The 17,660-nt window shown below is 49.7% G+C and overlaps 1 protein-coding gene across 3 annotated transcripts; it reads left to right on the top strand.

Annotated features, from left to right (window-relative positions):
* Positions 1-589: 589 nt before the first annotated feature.
* On the top strand, positions 590-17,427 carry scyl2 (SCY1 like pseudokinase 2). Of its 3 annotated transcripts, XR_013937100.1 has the most exons (19): positions 590-706; positions 2,764-3,006; positions 3,124-3,281; positions 4,698-4,842; positions 6,669-6,818; positions 6,910-7,131; positions 8,008-8,124; positions 8,201-8,326; positions 9,343-9,519; positions 9,994-10,116; positions 11,590-11,703; positions 12,595-12,727; positions 12,820-12,938; positions 13,507-13,607; positions 13,702-13,771; positions 13,869-13,946; positions 14,048-14,170; positions 14,791-15,691; positions 15,722-17,427. XR_013937100.1 is itself a non-coding variant. In XM_080517903.1 (18 exons), exons 2-18 carry the CDS (start codon positions 2,830-2,832, stop codon positions 15,373-15,375), a joined length of 2,718 nt encoding a protein of 905 aa, XP_080374029.1. In that variant the 5' UTR covers positions 590-706; positions 2,764-2,829; the 3' UTR covers positions 15,376-17,427. The 3 variants fall into 3 exon arrangements, 2 of the variants coding, with proteins under 2 accessions (XP_080374029.1, XP_080374030.1); XM_080517903.1 differs by having other exon boundaries at positions 14,791-17,427; XM_080517904.1 differs by having other exon boundaries at positions 593-706; positions 2,810-3,006; positions 14,791-17,427.
* Positions 17,428-17,660: the final 233 nt, after the last annotated feature.

Here is a 17,660-nt window from a genome sequence, read left to right as displayed (position 1 = left end):
GTTTAATAGTTTGAGATTGAAAAGAAGTAGTTCTGTCAGTGAGTCTCAGTCACTGAATTATCTACAATGCACTTTATGATGCTGAAACTGCTTTACTTATTCTGAGGCATCAAATAAACCTCCAAAATCACTGCTCTGTCTCGCCTCGTTCTATTGATTTGGAAATGTCTTTATTTCTCACGTTCTTCACACACACACACACACACACATTTAGATATATAGTTTGACGTATTTGAGTATTTTTGTGTCACAAATGAATCTGACAATCTGCTTTTCATAAAATAATAATTTACTAATTTGCGTGCATTGTGCTAAATCTTGAATTAGTTTCCGTGTGACGGTGTAAACTGAACTGAATTATGACTAAAAGTAGCTTCACTGTGACGTCAGTCTGCTATTTCCACTCTGACGACGGCAAAAAAGTTCCATTTATCAACACTGAACGAACGCTGGTTTCTCGTGTTCCCATGGCAACAAGTTTAGATCGGTCACTCGAAGCGTGACGTCATCCGACGTTGACGTTGCCGCACGAACAACCCGGAAGTGTAGCTTCCTGTTAGCCTGCTCGGCTAACTCATTCCGTTTGCTGTGAGGAGACATGGAGCCCGGGTTCGCCGAGTTTTTCACACGTCGTACTGAGTGGTGAGACCCCCCCATAAAGCGGCTTCACACCCCGGGCCGGAGCCGCAGGCTGTCAGACTGACAGGTGAGTGTCTTCATGACAGAGACGTCTCCGTCCGACCTGCGCTGTGTGGCCAGTTAGCTCCAGTTAGCTTTAGCCGCTCGCTCCCGTCACCCTGTGAAACTAGCACACAGCAGGATCCCTGCTCTTCTTCCTCCTGCGTGTGGATTAAATGTGTTAAGTGGAGGTTACCGGGGGGATGTCAGGTGCTGTACACGGCGGTGCTAGTTAGCTCTGTGCTAATGTGGACGGGACGCTAACAGGAAGGTTTTCATCCCATCAGACGAAACAAACGTCACAGTAAAAGTTTAGATTCAACACTTTTATGTTTCAGTTCAGCAGGTGAACAGCTTTTCAAATTAAAACTATCAGTTAACTAGCTGAGATCTGAACATGTTGTCAGGCTGAGTGGGGGGTGTGAATGAAACCAGTCCTCTGGATCCTGTCCAGTCTTCTATGTCCTGTTCTACATGTCCAGTCTTCTATGTCTCGTCCTCTATGTCCTGTTCTACATGTCCAGTCTTCTATGTCTAGTCCTCTATGTCCTGTTCTACATGTCCAGTCTTCTATGTCCTGTTCTACATGTCCAGTCTTCTATGTCTAGTCCTCTATGTCCTGTTCTACATGTCCAGTCTTCTATGTCCTGTTCTACATGTCCAGTCTTCTATGTCTAGTCCTCTATGTCCTGTTCTACATGTCCAGTCTTCTATGTCCTGTTCTACATGTCCAGTCTTCTATGTCTAGTCCTCAATGTCCTGTTCTACATGTCCAGTCTTCTATGTCCTGTTCTACATGTCCAGTCTTCTATGTCTAGTCCTCTATGTCCTGTTCTACATGTCCAGTCTTCTATGTCCTGTTCTACATGTCCAGTCTTCTATGTCCTGTTCTACATGTCCTCTATGTCCTGTTCTAAATGTGTAGTCGTCTATGTCCTGTTCTACATGTCCAGTCTTCTATGTCTAGTCCTCTATGTGCTGTTCTAAATGTCCAGTCTTCTATGTATAGTCCTCTATGCCCTGTTCTACATGTCCAGTCTTCTATGTCTAGTCCTCTATGTCCTGTTCTACATGTCCAGTCTTCTATGTCTAGTCCTCTATGTCCTGTTCTACATGTCCAGTCTTCTATGTCCTGTTCTACATGTCCAGTCTTCTATGTGTAGTCCTCTATGTCCTGTTCTACATGTCCAGTCTTTTATGTCCAGTCCTCAGTCCGATCAGTCTATTTCAGGTCCTCTGGACACTGACCACCTGGTTAATCTGTGGTGAAATTGTCCCAAACTGGACATTAAATATCCTGGTTTGTCTGCTGAGTATCCCAACATGTTCCATCCTATTCACTGAGTGAGCCATGATTTTTACATTCCTCTGAACTTTTCCACACTTTATCCACGTCAACAAGAAGCGAGAGCCTCTCTAACATTAATTCACACTGTCACGATGGAGTGTTTTGTATCTCTGTGAGACAGCAGAGGAGAAATTGCTTTATTGGCGAGGACACAAAGTTTGAATATTTAAAAGCTGTACCAACTATGGCGACTGTTTGACAGACGGACACGTCGTTGATCCTGGAAGGAGTAAGTTATCAGCTACTCTTCTCCCTGCGGATGTAAACCTGTAAACTGTGGGGTCATTTCAGCAACAGTAACACAGACCAGGCTTCATGGATCGGACATTTCTGATCTGTCAATTACGCTCATATCGGAACCCGATACTGGATCATATCCTGATACCGATACTGGATCATATCCTGATACCGATACTGAGTCATATCCTGATACCGATACTGGATCATGTCCTGATACCGATACTGGGTCATCTCCCGATACCGATACTGGATCATATCCCGATACCGATACTGGATCATACCCCGATATCGATACAGGATCATATCCCGATGCCGATACTGGATCATATCCCGATACCGATATTGTAGACGTTACAAGTGGCTGTTTGACTGTTTGGTCTTCAGACTTGTGTTGAATGTCCTCAGTTTACGAAACAAGACAAAACGAATCATGTCCTGCTCTGATTGGCTGAATTTGCCTCATGTGACGCGTGTCAGTGTTTCCTGTGTGCTCGCAGTGCGGCGTGTCTCCTGACTTGCCAGTCGGCTCTCGTGGTCCTTCAGAGTCCAGGTCCGGCCTCGCCATGGAGTCCATGCTGAACAAGCTGAAGAGCACCGTCACCAAGGTGACGGCCGACGTCACCAGCGCCGTGATGGGAAACCCCGTGACCCGGGAGTTCGAGGTCGGGCGGCACATCGCCAGCGGGGGGCCCGGTCTGAGCTGGAGGATCTACAACGGCACCAAGAAGTCCACCAAGCAGGTGTGTGTGTGTGTGTGTGTGTGTGTGTGTGTGTGTGTGTGTGTGTGTGTGTGTGTGTCTGTCTCTGCGTCTCTGTGTCTCTGTGTGTCACTGAGCTGGTCCCGTGTCTCCCTGCAGGAAGTGGCTGTGTTTGTGTTCGATAAGAAGCTGGTGGACAAGTACCAGAAGTTTGAGAAGGACCAGATGGTGGACTCCCTGAAGAAAGGAGTCCAGCAGCTCACCAGACTGCGTCACCCTCGTCTGCTGACGGTGCAGCACCCTCTAGAGGAGTCCCGGTGAATAACGCACTCCAAACTCCGGCCGCACAGGAAGTGGGCGGAGCCGCAGGTTGTCCTCCAGAACCAGGAAGTCTGCAGGGACGACGCTGGTCCGGATTAGATGTTTCACTTGCTTGGGGTCTATTGTTTATTTGGCTTCATTCACTTTCTTTTGTTTTGAATTTCCACTCTTGACTTTATTTGAGTCACTTTAGCAACTAAAACTTGGGATTAACTTGAGCAACAAAAAGGTGGAATTAACTTTAGGAAGTACAATTTGGGATTAACTTCCATCCATAAGCCAGACTGGTTGATCCTGGTCTCTGTAGACTTCCTGTGGATCCTCATGGTCGACCTGCGGTGTTGTGAAGTTTCCATGTTTCCTCTGACGTGTTGTTGATGTGTTGTTGACATGTTGTGTTGCTGATGTGTGGATGTGTTGCTGACACGTTGTTGATGTGTTGATGTTGTTGACGTGTTGTGTTGCTGATGTGTTGGTGACATGCTGTTGATGTGTTGCTGCTGTTGATGTGTTGCTGATGTGTTGTTGACGTGTTGTGTTGCTGATGTGTTGACGTGTTGCTGACATGTCGTTGACCTGTTGCTGACGTGCTGCTGATGTGTTGTTGTTGTTGCTGATGTGTTGGTGACATGTTGCTGATGTGTTGTTGTTGTTGCTGACGTGCTGCTGGCATGTTGCTGACGTGTTGCTGATGTGTTGTTGTTGACATGTTGCTGATGTGTTGTTGACATGCTGTTGATGTGTTGCTGCGGTTGACGTGCTGCTGGCATGTTGCTGACGTGTTGCGGATGTGTTGTTGTTGTTGCTGATGTGTTGTTGTTGTTGCTGATGTGTTGTTGACATGTTGCTGATGTGTTGTTGACGTGTTGCTGATGTGTTGTTGTTGACATGTTGCTGATGTGTTGTTGACATGCTGTTGATGTGTTGCTGCGGTTGACGTGCTGCTGGCATGTTGCTGACGTGTTGCTGATGTGTTGTTGTTGTTGCTGATGTGTTGTTGTTGTTGCTGATGTGTTGTTGACATGTTGCTGATGTGTTGTTGACGTGTTGCTGATGTGTTGGTGACATGTTGCGGATGTGTTGTTGTTGTTGCTGATGTGTTGTTGACATGTTGCTGATGTGTTGTTGACATGTTGCTGATGTGTTGTTGACATGTTGCTGATGTGTTGTTGACGTGTTGCTGATGTGTTGTTGACATGCTGTTGATGTGTTGCTGCCGTGTTGTTGATGTGTTGTTGTTGTTGTTGATGTGTTGCTGATGTGTTGTTGACATGCTGTTGATGTGTTGCTGCCGTGTTGTTGATGTGTTGTTGTTGTTGTTGACATGGTGCTGATGTGTTGCTGACGTGTTGCTGATGTGTTGTTGTTGTTGTTGACGTGTTGCTGACGTGTTGCTGCGGTCCGCCCCTCAGCGACTGCTTGGCGTTCTGCACTGAGCCGGTGTTTGCCAGCCTGGCCAACGTCCTGGGCCAGTGGGACAACCTGCCCAGCCCGGTGCCGTCCGACATCAAGGAGTACAAGCTGTACGACGTGGAGACCAAGTACGGCCTGTTGCAGGTGAGAAACCAAAACTTTCCCTCAGTCCACGTCAAACTCCGTCTTAATCCTCATCATGTGGGTTTCTAGAAATGGAAAAACGGTGTTAAAATATTCTGTGGTAGATGTTTTCTGTCATCATCACAACTTGAATTTAGAATTGATGAACTTCAATTTGTTTGATGGAGGACAAGTAGTGGTCCGCCATCGTTTCAGAGGAAAACACTATGTTATGTAATGCTGCCCGTTAGATCAACAGTGAGTCACCGAGTCCCAGAGTGAAACGTTTCCAGTGAACCAGCCACTAAGAAAACACAACGTGAAGAAGTTCATTTTTTTTTATAATGAATAAATAGTTTAGATTGCTGTAATCTGACACTGCGCAGACTTTACATTGTCTGTACCTTTAGCAGGTGCACACCAGCACAACAGCTCATGAACTGTGGAGTTTTAATGGAAAATACTTGATTGCTGGATTTTTTTACTTCACTTTTGGATTGTGGGGGGGGGAAACCATGGTCAAGCCTCAGCCTGGACTCGAACCAGGGGCCCGCCGGCTGTGAGACCAGAGGTCGAACCATTGGTTGATTTAAACTTAAAAAAAAAAAAAACACAAGGCTGAAGAGTTCCCTTCAGCGGTTCAACAAATCACCTCACACTCTGTGCGAAGAATCCAGAGGAGCTGGAAGAGTCGGCTCAACCTGGACTCCAACCAGGGGCCCTCCGGCTGTGAGGAGGCGGGGCCAACCACCACACACGTCACGATGCTGAAGTGACGCGTTGATCTGTGGCTATTGCAGGTTTTTGTTGCGTTGGTTTGTTGGTTGTTTTTTTTAAACAATATTCTGTATTATTTTCAGTATACGAAAACATACGTAAATTATTACGAGATGTTTTATTCAAAGCAAACACACGAAACAAAAAGCTAAATAAACAAGATGGATTCTTTGTCATGAGAAACAAGTGCAGCATGCAGTACAGATATTTGCCGCCGACCTTGCATATGTTTTATGACAATTCCCTCGAGGCACGACAGCGGAATGTCACAATGTTTTGATGAAATAAAATGCTTCAATTGTAAATATAAAAAAAAAAAAAACATATTGAATGACAAGGAATCACCTTGAGCATATTAATCCTATTTCTTTCAGTCCTTGCTTCGCCCAATTTTTACCGCATTACTCCAAATAGGAGCGAATTGAGAGGGGAGGGGCGTATCACCAGTATGTTTATGAGCTTTAAACCAAATATCAATAGTGTTTTTAAGCAAAGGGTGTGCTGTTCCTGTCTTTAACGTCTTGATATCCGCAGAGTATAGGTGAAGGCACAGCGGGAACTTGGACGAAGACTGTTCAAGACCCGTGCTGGAGGGGAATGTGTAGAAAAATAAAACCGAGCCGAACGCAGCTGAGTAGGTCAATAGTACCACTAAAGTTATCAGTAAACCACCCCTATCGTATGACAGGTACAATCATTTAAGTCTAAGTTTTCTATTATTCCAGGTGAATCTGCAAAGAAAAAAGACTTTGGCAAAGGAAGTGGAATAGATCGAAACAAGTATAAAAGTTTTGGTAGAATCTTGATGCAATTAATTGGCCCTGTTGATAAGGGCATTGTCCATTTTTCACGTCAGCCTTTTACCTCCTTCACCAGGGGGTCATAGTGAACTTTGATATCTGTATGTATGAGGGGGGAGTAACCTACACTTCCAAGGTATGGAAATCCATCTCTCGCCTTAAGAAATGTGCGTGATAGGGTGAGGCCGCTCTTATTAAGAGTACCCAGAGAACTGACGGGACGTACTGTTGGGTTGTTGCTGAGGTCTGGGGTCTTTTTGTTCTGTCCAGATCTCGGAGGGTTTGTCGTTCCTGCACGGCGGCGTGAAGATGGTTCACGGGAACCTGTGTCCGCAAAACATCATCCTCAACAAGAGCGGCGCCTGGAAGATCATGGGCTTCGACTTCAGCATCTCGTCCGTCAACGCCTCCGACGCCCAGGTTGGGTTCCACGCCTCCCTGCCGGGACGCTGAGCCCCATCCAGAGGGTTTTCTCCTCCGGTGACCACCGTCCTCTTGTCTCCCCATTCAGCCCAAGTACTCCTGTAAGGAGTGGGAGCCCAACCTGCCCCCGCTCTGCCTGCCCAACCCCGAGTACCTGGCCCCCGAGTACATCCTGTCCGTCAGCTGTGACTCCGCCTCCGACATGTACTCGCTGGGCGTGGTCATGCACGCCGTCTTCAACGAGGGGAAGCCCGTGTTCCAGGTCAACAAGCACGACATCTTCAAGAGCTTCAGCCGCCAGCTCGACCAGGTAGGAGGTAGGAGGTAGGAGGAGGAGGAGGAGGAGGAGGAGGAGGAGGAGGAGGAGGAGGAGGAGGAGGAGGAGGAGGAGGAGGAGGAGGAGGAGGAGGAGGAGGAGGAGGAGGAGGAGGAGGAGGAGGAGGAGGAGGAGGAGGAGGAGGAGGAGGAGGAGGAGGAGGAGGAGGAGGAGGAGGAGGAGGAGGTAGGAGGAGGAGGAGGAGGAGGAGGTAGGAGGAGGAGGAGGAGGAGGAGGAGGAGGAGGAGGAGGAGGACGACACTCAACCTTCACAGCTTCACATACTCACATTTTAAATTTCACTCCACAGCAGACGATCTTCCAAAGAGAAACTTTCCACTTCAAGTCAATAAGTGATCAATACAATCAATGAAGCACAATTTGTCAGACACATCATAACACACACACACACACACACACACACACACTACTAGAAGCTAAACAAGCTAAAGTGAGGGAAACGCTAGAAAGTGAAGCTGCATGAGGCTGAACCTGCTTCACCTGTACTTTAACTCGTAAACGACTGAAACGTCGTTGGAACATAAAAGGTTTCAGGCCGATGTCTTGTTGACCTGTTGGACAGAGTTTAGTGTTATTGTTTACAGTCCAGAGACTGGATTGTCCTCTGGGAGGATGTCTCCTGTCCGCCTGGACAATGTCCTGGTGGCTCCAGCACTCATTCTATCATTTGGAGCTTTTATTTCGTGACCTTTCACTCAGCCGCTGAGTTCGGTCCACATCAGACCTGCTTATTGTGGCGCTCAGTGCAGATCTCAGTTCTGCCCCTGCTCTTCTCTGATTGGTCAGCTCTCTCTCTGGCAGCGAGCCGGCAGCGTGGAGGTCACCTAATGTCTTCTGTCCCCCCTGCAGCTGAGCAGCATGAGTCCCGCCGTGCTCAACAAAATCCCCGAGGAGGTGCGAGAGCACGTCAAGATGCTGCTGAGCGTCACGCCCACCGTGCGGCCGGACGCCGACCAGATGACCAAGGTTCGGCACAGTCGCGTGACTTCCTGGCGTTTTTTGGGGCGGAGCCCATTGCAGTAAAGCTGTTTGTGGTCTGCAGATCCCGTTCTTCGATGACGTGGGCGCCGTCACCCTGCAGTACTTCGACTCCCTCTTCCAGAGAGACAACCTGCAGAAGTCCCAGTTCTACAAGGGGCTCCCCAAAGTCCTGCCCAAACTACCAAAGGTACGCCGGAGCGGAGTACTCTTTACAGGTACACTTTGTACTTCATGAAACATAAAATTCAGCCCCCGTTTCCACGACAACGGTTCAGGTGAAAACAACGTTTTTGGGGTTTTTCATTCAGGAAAGTTTCACGTTTACACGGCGGCGTTTTTTAAAACGATGGTTGCCTTCATGGAAACGGCAGAAACACTGAAAAGATGTAGTTTCCATGTTGGCCCACGAGTGGGTGCTGTTGTTGGTTTTAGTACTGAAGCGACTCTCTCAGCTCTCTCCGGGGTGCTGAAGCGCCTCTCTCAGCTCTCTCCGGGGTGCTGAAGCGCCTCTCTCAACTCTCTCCGTGGTTCTGAAGCGACTCTCTCAGCTCTCTCCGGGGTGCTGAAGCGCCTCTCTCAGCTCTCTCCGTGGTTCTGAAGCGACTCTCTCAGCTCTCCCCGGGGTTCTGAAGCGACTCTCTCAGCTCTCTTCGGGGTTCTGAAGCGACTCTCTCAGCTCTCTCAGCTCTCCCCGGGGTTCTGAAGTGACTCTCAGCTCTCTCCGTGGTTCTGAAGCGACTCTCTCAGCTCTTTCCGTGGTTCTGAAGCGACTCTCTCAGCTCTCTCCGTGGTTCTGAAGCGACTCTCTCAGCTCTCTCCGTGGTTCTGAAGCGACTCTCTCAGCTCTCTCCGTGGTTCTGAAGCGACTCTCTCAGCTCTCTCCGTGGTTCTGAAGCGACACTCTCAGCTCTCCCTGGGGTTCTGAAGCGACTCAGCTCTCCCCGGGGTTCTGAAGCGACTCAGCTCTCTCCGGGGTTCTGAAGAGACTCTCAGCTCTCCCCGGGGTTCTGAAGCGACTCAGCTCTCTCCGTGGTTCTGAAGCGACTCTCTCAGCTCTCTCCGTGGTTCTGAAGCGACTCACTCAGCTCTCTCCGGGGTTCTGAAGCGACTCACTCAGCTCTCTCCGTGGTTCTGAAGCGACTCACTCAGCTCTCTCCGGGGTTCTGACGCGACTCTCTCGGCTCTCCCTGTGTCGCCCCTCAGAGAGTGGTGGTGTACCGCATCCTGCCGGCTCTGACCTCGGAGTTCGTGAACCCGGACATGGTTCCCTTCGTGCTGCCCAACGTGCTGCTGATCGCCGAGGAGTGCACCAAGGACGAGTACGTCCGCCTCATCCTGCCCGACCTCACGCCCGTGTTCAAGCAGCAGGAGCCCATCCAGGTACCAACGCACCTTTCTGATTGGCCCTGCTGGACACGCCCACTCTATAAACGCCCAATCACCTGCTGCGAAGTGTAACGAAGTGTGTGTGTGTGTGTGTGTGTGTGTGTGTGTGTGTGTGTGTGTGTGTGTGTGTGTGTGTGTGTGTGTGTGTGTGTGTGTGTGTGTGTGTGTGTGTGTGTGTGTGTGTGTGTGTGTGTGTGTGTGTGTGTGTACCAGATTGAACTAAACAGCATGCTGTTTTTTTCTTTATGTCTCTGTTTTTCCTTCCACGCTCCTTCAGGCTAGTAACATGGTGAGTGTGTCTCTGCTGAATATGCTTCAGTCACGTGTGTGTGTATTTTTGTGTGTGTGTTGTGTAAGATGGACTAAATCCACTGATGTTGCAGCCTCCGCTCTCTCGTACTCGCTCGTCACTTCCTTCCTGCTTTTCCTGTTCAGATCAATCCATTAAACATTATTGTTCCTCTCCAGATCCTGCTGATATTCCTACAAAAAATGGACCTGCTGCTCACGAAAACCCCGGCAGAGGACATTAAGAACTGCGTGCTGCCGATGGTGTACCGAGCGCTGGAAGCTCCTTCAGTCCAGATCCAGGTAGCACTAAACCCACGGTGGACGACTGATTGTCACTGGACTGTTCATGTCAATTCATGTCTAGATTTAACATTAATTCACAGATTTAATAATGAAGCACTGAGCCACGTTTTTTCACGTCCGATCCCGATACCAGAATGTAGATATCTGCCCATACCGATACTATTCCGATACCAGAGCTCTGTTAGCCTTAGTTTATTCTTATTATCATTACTATTATTATTATCATTACTGTTGATTTTATATGAGGCTGTAATAAATCGTCTCTACAGTAAAGTATGAAATGTAGGAATGTTTGCGTGTTTTCTCTCTAAAGACAGCTTGAGGTTAGTATAAACCATTGGGACTATTTTCAGGGCGTTTAGGGTGGAGGAGGACGTAGGTCCTGCAGAGCTGCTGGTCAGAGCTGCTCTCCTGGAGAGCTGGAGTTTTAAAACGCTGACGTCTGGCGGCAGAGCGCCGCCTGCTGGACAACGACTTTGATCACATCTACATTGCTGTGTTGCTTTGCAAACATTGCACAACTAGATATCACTGTATGACCTCTAGATGATCTCTAGATATCACTGTACGACCTTTAGATGACCTCTACTTGTCACTGTATGACTTCTAGATGTCACTGTACGACCTCTAGATGTCACTGTATGACCTCTAGATGCCACTGTACGACCTCTAGATGACCTCTAGATGTCTCTGTATGACCTCTAGATGTCACTGTACGACCTCTAGATGTCTCTGTATGACCTCTAGATGTCACTGTACGACCTCTAGATGACCTCTAGATGTATCTGTATGACCTCTAGATGTCACTGTATGACCTCTAGATGTCACTGTACGACCTCTAGATGACCTCTAGATGTCTCTGTATGACCTCTAGATGTCACTGTATGACCTCTAGATGCCACTGTACGACCTCTAGATGTCTCTGTATGACCTCTAGATGTCACTGTACGACCTCTAGATGACCTCTAGATGTCTCTGTATGACCTCTAGATGTCACTGTATGACCTCTAGATGTCACTGTACGACCTCTAGATGTCACTGTATGACCTCTAGATGTCACTGTACGACCTCTAGATGTCACTGTATGACCTCTAGATGCCACTGTACGACCTCTAGATGACCTCTAGATGTCTCTGTATGACCTCTAGATGTCACTGTACGACCTCTGTACAGAGAGTTCCCGTGATGAAGAACACTAAGCAGGCTGATTGAGGAACACAGAAGGTTCTGGAACGGCAGCAGGATGGTGAACTCTTACATCTGGACATGGAGAATAGATGTGCTCCAGAGGGTTTTTAAACTCTTTGTGATAGACAGTATTTCTGGACAGAGGAACGAGTGGCGTCAGGTCCATGAACACTCCCGTCTGATCCGCTTCACCTGGTGGTTATTTTTAGCCCAAACATCAGAACATGTCCGTCAGTACCACGGGAGTATGACTGACTGTGGTTCTGTCCTCTGTCTGAGCAGGAGCTGTGCCTCAACATCATCCCCACCTTTGCCAACCTGATCGACTACCCTTCCATGAAGAACTCGCTCATCCCCCGGATCAAGTCGGCCTGCCTGCAGACGTCCTCGCTGGCCGTGAGTCTCCGGACCAGAACGTGTTCCTGAACCGGTTTAATGGCTTCATGAAAATGTTCACAGACGGTTCAAAGGATCCAGTTTCTTTTGTTCTGAGCAACCTTCAGTGAAACCTACGAAGTGGAGGTGTTTTCCTTCAACGGTTTTAGAGCTAGGGGGAGGAAATCTGACTCTCTTGGTAAGGCAGTGGTAAAATTCTGGGTTATACCAGAGGATTGTAGCAGGTGGAGTGAAATCTTGTTTAGACAGTGGAGGGCAGCATTGTGCCGTATGGCGTACAGCAGTATGGCCACACTTTTTCAGCCTGCGAGCTACTTATAAAACGACCAAGTCAAAGTGATCTACCCACTACAAAAATGCAAAACATATATTTATTTTCAAATATATTGAGGATTCTTTATACGTACAATGTATAACGATGTACCTTGCAAAACCGTATGAGCCAATATTGTGCAACACGACATAATTAACAATGAACATTTGTTGTAATTACCAGAGTTTACTCTGACGACCTTCTTTGGTATTGTGACGGTCGACTGGCAGACGAAACAAACGCACTTCGAAAATGACATCGTGAAAAAAAAGTCCACCTCCCATTCCTCATGAAAGTGAAACGTCTTCGTCTTCTCACTTGGTCCAGCTCCCCCCCACTCGTTTTTGGGGGGGGCTTCAAATTTTGCGGTAACTCGCTGACTAGCTTGTTAGCTTCGCCACACTTAGCGTCGTTGTTCGCGCATGTGCGGCGACCTGAAGGTCAGAAAAAATCAGCCGTCATCTGACGCTGCGTTCGATTGTACTCGTTATTCGGAAAGGTAAATTAGGAGGACCCCTGGTGCAGGCGCTACCCCTTCCCTCCCACCTGAAGCGTCCTCTGCCCGTGTGCCTGTGCAGGTCCGGGTGAACTCCCTGGTGTGTCTGGGGAAGATCCTGGAATACCTGGACAAGTGGTACGTGATCGACGAGATCCTGCCGTTCCTGCAGCAGATCCCCTCCAGAGAACCAGCCGTGCTCATGGGGGTCCTGGGTAAGTCCCCCCCCCCCCCCCCCCCCCGACTCCTGTGTGAGTGGGTGGAGGTTCCCTGGGTCGCTCATGGTCTTCATCATCTTCTTCTTCAGGGATCTACAAGTGCACCTTCAGCCACAAGAAGCTGGGGATCCCCAAGGAGAACCTGGCCACCAAGAGTCTGCCTCACCTGGTGTCCCTGAGCATCGACCACAACCTCAACCTCAACCAGGTGCAGCAGGAGAGCGAGGCTGCACCCATACACACACACGTGTTAGTGTGTGTGTGCGTGCGTGTAGAAACAGATGTGTTTGGTCATATTTGTGTGTCTCGTCCAGCTCAGTCCGCTCTCAGCTTCAACATTCTTCTATATAATTATTAGTAGTACTATACATTATAGAGTATTATACACTATTACACATTGTTATTATCTGTATTATTGTTATTATTATTATTATATAATGCCTACTTCTAATGGCTCTGCCCCTGCACCTTACTATTTATTTATCTTGCTTTTATCTCCTGCTTATTTCTAAGTGCCGTTGTTCCGTTCTGTGTTTTACTTTATGTCTTATACCCAGATATTTTTATATTTTTATTTCTTACTTTTATTTCTATTCTATTGTATTTTATAATATTCGTATGTACCAGATTGCTGCAATGAGACAATTTCCCTTCGGGGATGAATAAAGTAATTATCTATCTATCTATCTATCTATCTATCTATCTATCTAATGAACACACACACACACACACGTACGTCGTCCTGCTCCTACATGTGCCGCTGCTCTTGTTTGCAGTTCAACTCCTTCATGGCGGTGATCCGAGAGATGCTGAGCCGCATGGAGGCGGAACACAAGACCAAGCTGGAGCAGCTGCACGTCATGCAGGAGCAGCAGAGGTCAGTTCTCCTCTTCACCCTGAGCTCGGCGGGGGGGGGGGGGGGGGGGGGGGGACCGTCAATCCAACTGACCCTCGCTTCCTTTTCTCTGCAGGAGTATCAACATCACAAACCCAGGGGGCCAGCCGGAGGAGGCCAAGAGCCCGCCGACCTCGGCCAATCAGGTGAGGGCGTCAGGGCGGAGGCGTGGCGGCGGGCGTCAGGGCGGAGGCGTGGCGGCGGGCGTCAGGGCGGAGGCGTGACGCGTGTCTGTTCTTTCAGATGGACGACATCTTCGGCAGCTCGGGGGTTAACGGGAAGGAGAACGGATCGTCAGCAGCCAGCTCGCAGCCCAACAGAGTAATCACATTACATCTCACCTCACTGGACACACACCTAGCTCCTAGCATGTAGCCAGTTTGTTTATGACCCCCCCCCCCCCCCCCCCCCCCCCCCCCCAGATGTCTCTGACCCTGGAGGAGAAGCAGCGGTTGGCTAAAGAGCAGGAGCAGGCGGCCAAACTGAGGAACCAGCAACCGTTGGCACCACAGACCATCACACCCCCGTCCTGCGGCAACACACAGGTACACACACACACACACACACACACACACACACACACACAGGATCTCACTCCAACGTCTCACACTGTTCACTCCAACGTGTCACTCTGTCTCACTCCAATGCCTCACTAACGTCTCACTCTAGCACCTCACGCTAACTTCTCCCACTAATGTTACACGCTCTGCTCACTCTAACGTCTCACACTAATGTCTCACTCTGCTCACTCCAATGTCTCACTCTGCTCACTCTAACGTCTCACTCTAGCACCTCACGCTAACTTCTCCCACTAATGTTACACGCTCTGCTCACTCTAACGTCTCACACTGCTCACTCCAACATCTCACACTAATGTCTCACTCTGCTCACTCTAATGTCTCACTCTAATCTCTCACACTCTGCTCACACTAACATCTCATTCTAACGTCTCACTCTAATGTCTCACTATTTCAGTTGGAGGACTTTGGAATATTAGTGAGACTTTGTAGGTTTTAAACTATGAAAGTGAACATTTTCACTCTGGAAATACTGCTCAGTCTACTACTCAGACTACTCAGTCACAAGTAAAAGTACAGCCGGTATCACACACACACACACACACACACACACACACACTCTCACACTGTTTCCCGTGACGTTGCAGATGAAGGACCTGACCAGCAGCCTCCTGACCAACATGACGTCTCTGAACAGCCTGTCGTTAGCCGGCGCGGCGCGGGGCACCACCGCCCCCCTCCCCTCCTTCCCCCCGCCCGGCCCCATGGCGCCCCCGGTGGCGAACGGCTTCGGCATGGGCTTCCAGGGGATGGGCGCGCGGCCGGCGGTCCCGGGGCTGTACGGCGGAATGGCCGCCGCCACCAGCGCGCCAAACTTTGGCGCGCTGACGCAAAATCAAGGACCGTCGGGCAAGGCGCCCGACCTGTCGGCCCTGGACAGTCTGTTCACCCCCAACCGGCCCAAAGTCACCCTGAACCAGATGGGCCCCAGGCCCCCGGCCCCGGCCGGCGGCCCCTGGCTGGGGCCGTTTGGCTCGGCGCCCGGCGCTCAGACTGCGGCGGCGGGGATGGGGGCGGGGCCCGGGGGCTTCGGGATGCAGGCCAACCCCTTTTTCAGCCCGCAGAACTTCTCGCAGCCCGCCGCCGCGGCCGCCGCCGCCCCGGGTGGGAACCACGGCGCCGTCAAACACAGCTCGTCCGTCAACAACGACCTGAAAGACTTGTTTGGGTAGGAGGGGATCCTCGGCCCCAGGAGAAGATTCACTTTTTAAAACCGTTTGTACTTTTAATCCGATCTGCTTGAAACTGGGACTCTGCTGGATTATTAACATCAATCACATTTCTACTGAGTTGAAGGACGACCGGCTTCTTCTTCCTCCTCCTCCTCCTCCTCCTCCTCCTCCTCCTCCTCCTCCTCCTCCTCCTCCTCCTCATGCTGCAGGTTTCCTACAGTTTTGTACTCGACTCTGACGCTCCAAACCAATTCCACTTCCCGTGTTGGTCTCCTCACTTCCTGTTGCATCACAAAACGGTTCACTGCTTTTCCAGGTCCTGATCTGGTTTCTCTGGGTCCTCCAGGTCCTGATCTGGGTCCTCCAGGTCCTGATCTGGGTCCTCTGGGTCCTCCAGGTCCTGATCTTGACTGCAGGGCGACTCAATAGCAGCCCGTCTCCATGGTAACGAGTGACGCTACTCCACTGCTAACAAATTTTTTGAAGATCAAGTAAACTCGAGAACCAGTTTTCCTGAAGTTATCTAGCATCTTGCTACAAACACTACATGCTAAAAGTAGCGTTTCCAGCGTGATGCTAACGGCACTACACATGGTAAAGCTACATGCTAAAGGGCGGGGTCATGTTACATTGCAACACAATGAAAATCGCACGTTGGTCAGTTTACGCTGCCGTTGGCGTCGGAGTGGAAATGTTCCATGCTAACAGCAGCACACACTGAGCGGAGCACTGCTTTTAGCGTCTCGCTGAGAAAGCCAGACGCTAAACACAATGCTCTGCTTCGTGTGCATTCCCGTACAGCTACGTGCTACAAAGCTAATGCTAACGGAGGCTCACACAGGGCACCGCCGTCTTACAATGACACCTGTGGAAATCAGTTCTCTGGGTGTTCGCAGTCCCTACTCGTCTGTCTGTTCCCTCAACTGATCTCTGGCCTGTTCCCTAACCTTTTACCCGTTCCTCCAAGTGTTCCCTGACCTCCTACCTGTTCCTCCAAGTGTTCCCTAACCTTTTACCCGTTCCTCCAAGTGTTCCCTGACCTCCTACCTGTTCCTCCAAGTGTTCCCTGACCTCCTACCTGTTCCCTAACCTCCTACCTGTTCCTCCAAGTGTTCCCTGACCTCCTACCTGTTCCCTAACCTCCTACCTGACCTCCTACCTGTTCCCTAACCTCCTACCTGACCTCCTACCTGTTCCCTAACCTCCTACCTGTTCCCTAACCTCCTACCTGTTCCCTGACCTCCTACCTGTTCCCTGACCTCCTACCTGTTTCCTGACCTCCTACCTGTTCCCTGACCTCCTACCTGTTCCCTGACCTCCTACCTGTTCCCTAACCTCCTACCTGTTCCCTGACCTCCTACCTGTTCCCTAACCTCCTACCTGTTCCTCGAAGTGTTCCCTAACCTCCTACCTGTTCCCTGACCACCTACCTGTTCCTCGAAGTGTTCCCTGACCTCCTACCTGTTCCCTGACCTCCTACCTGTTCCCAGACGGGTTCCCTGACCTGTTCCCTGACCTCTTACCTGCTTCATGACCATTTCCTTGGCCTCTCATCTGGCCTGCTCACTGACCGGTTCCCCAACTGGTTCCCCGACTTCTCACTAGTTCCCTGACCGGTGTTCCCTGTGTGTCTCCCTCCCCCCTCCCTCCCTGTCAGTCTGTTCCCTCGGGTGACTTGCTCTGCTGTTACCGACCAAAACTGTTTCCTACCCATAAACCCCTGGGTGACGTAGTGACCAATGGCCTCCGGCCATCTTCCTCCAGAAGCTCCGCCTCTCGGTTTATTATGAAGAGTCTATATTTTGATTCCAGCTGAGCTGCGCTGGACACAGGAAGTGTAAATACAAAGTTCTTTCAACTTCCTTCTTGTTCTGGTTACGAGGCCTTAGATGAGTCCTGTGCAATAATCCTGCGTCCTGATTGGCTGCAGCAGCTCGGTGTGCGAGGTCGTGAAGCACCGCGGCCACATGGCCTGCTGCTCATGATTGTTGTTGACAATGTTGGATTGTATCGTCATGTTTGGTTTTTCTATTAAAATGTCTCGGTCCATGACGAGTGTCTCCACCGTGTGGCGCCGTCTCTCCGTTACCTTCATCCCTCCATCCGACCCACGACCCCCACTCTTCTCTGAGGAGGTGTGTGTGTGTGTGTGTGTGTTTTTTTAGAGGACTAAAGACCTTTTTTTGTTTTTCAGCACCTTTATTTGAGCGTAAACAATCAGGATTTCCAAAGTATATAAGATCATTACTCTACAATCAATGAGGAATCTATAGAAAAAAAAATCA

This window comes from Blennius ocellaris (genome assembly GCF_963422515.1).
Source record: "Blennius ocellaris genome assembly, chromosome: 22".
In the NCBI taxonomy this organism is placed as follows: Eukaryota; Metazoa; Chordata; class Actinopteri; order Blenniiformes; family Blenniidae; genus Blennius; species Blennius ocellaris.
This window is presented reverse-complemented; position numbering and strand designations above follow the sequence as displayed.

Bases quoted from the DNA above. Each gene is read 5' to 3' on its own strand.
- scyl2 (XM_080517903.1), top strand. From the start codon at position 2,830: ATGGAGTCCATGCTGAACAAGCTGAAGAGCACCGTCACCAAGGTGACG. The intron at 13,608-13,701 runs GTCAGTTCTCCT...TTTTCTCTGCAG, and splicing joins GTCATGCAGGAGCAGCAGAG to GAGTATCAACATCACAAACC. The intron at 13,947-14,047 runs GTAATCACATTA...CCCCCCCCCCAG, and splicing joins CCAGCTCGCAGCCCAACAGA to ATGTCTCTGACCCTGGAGGA.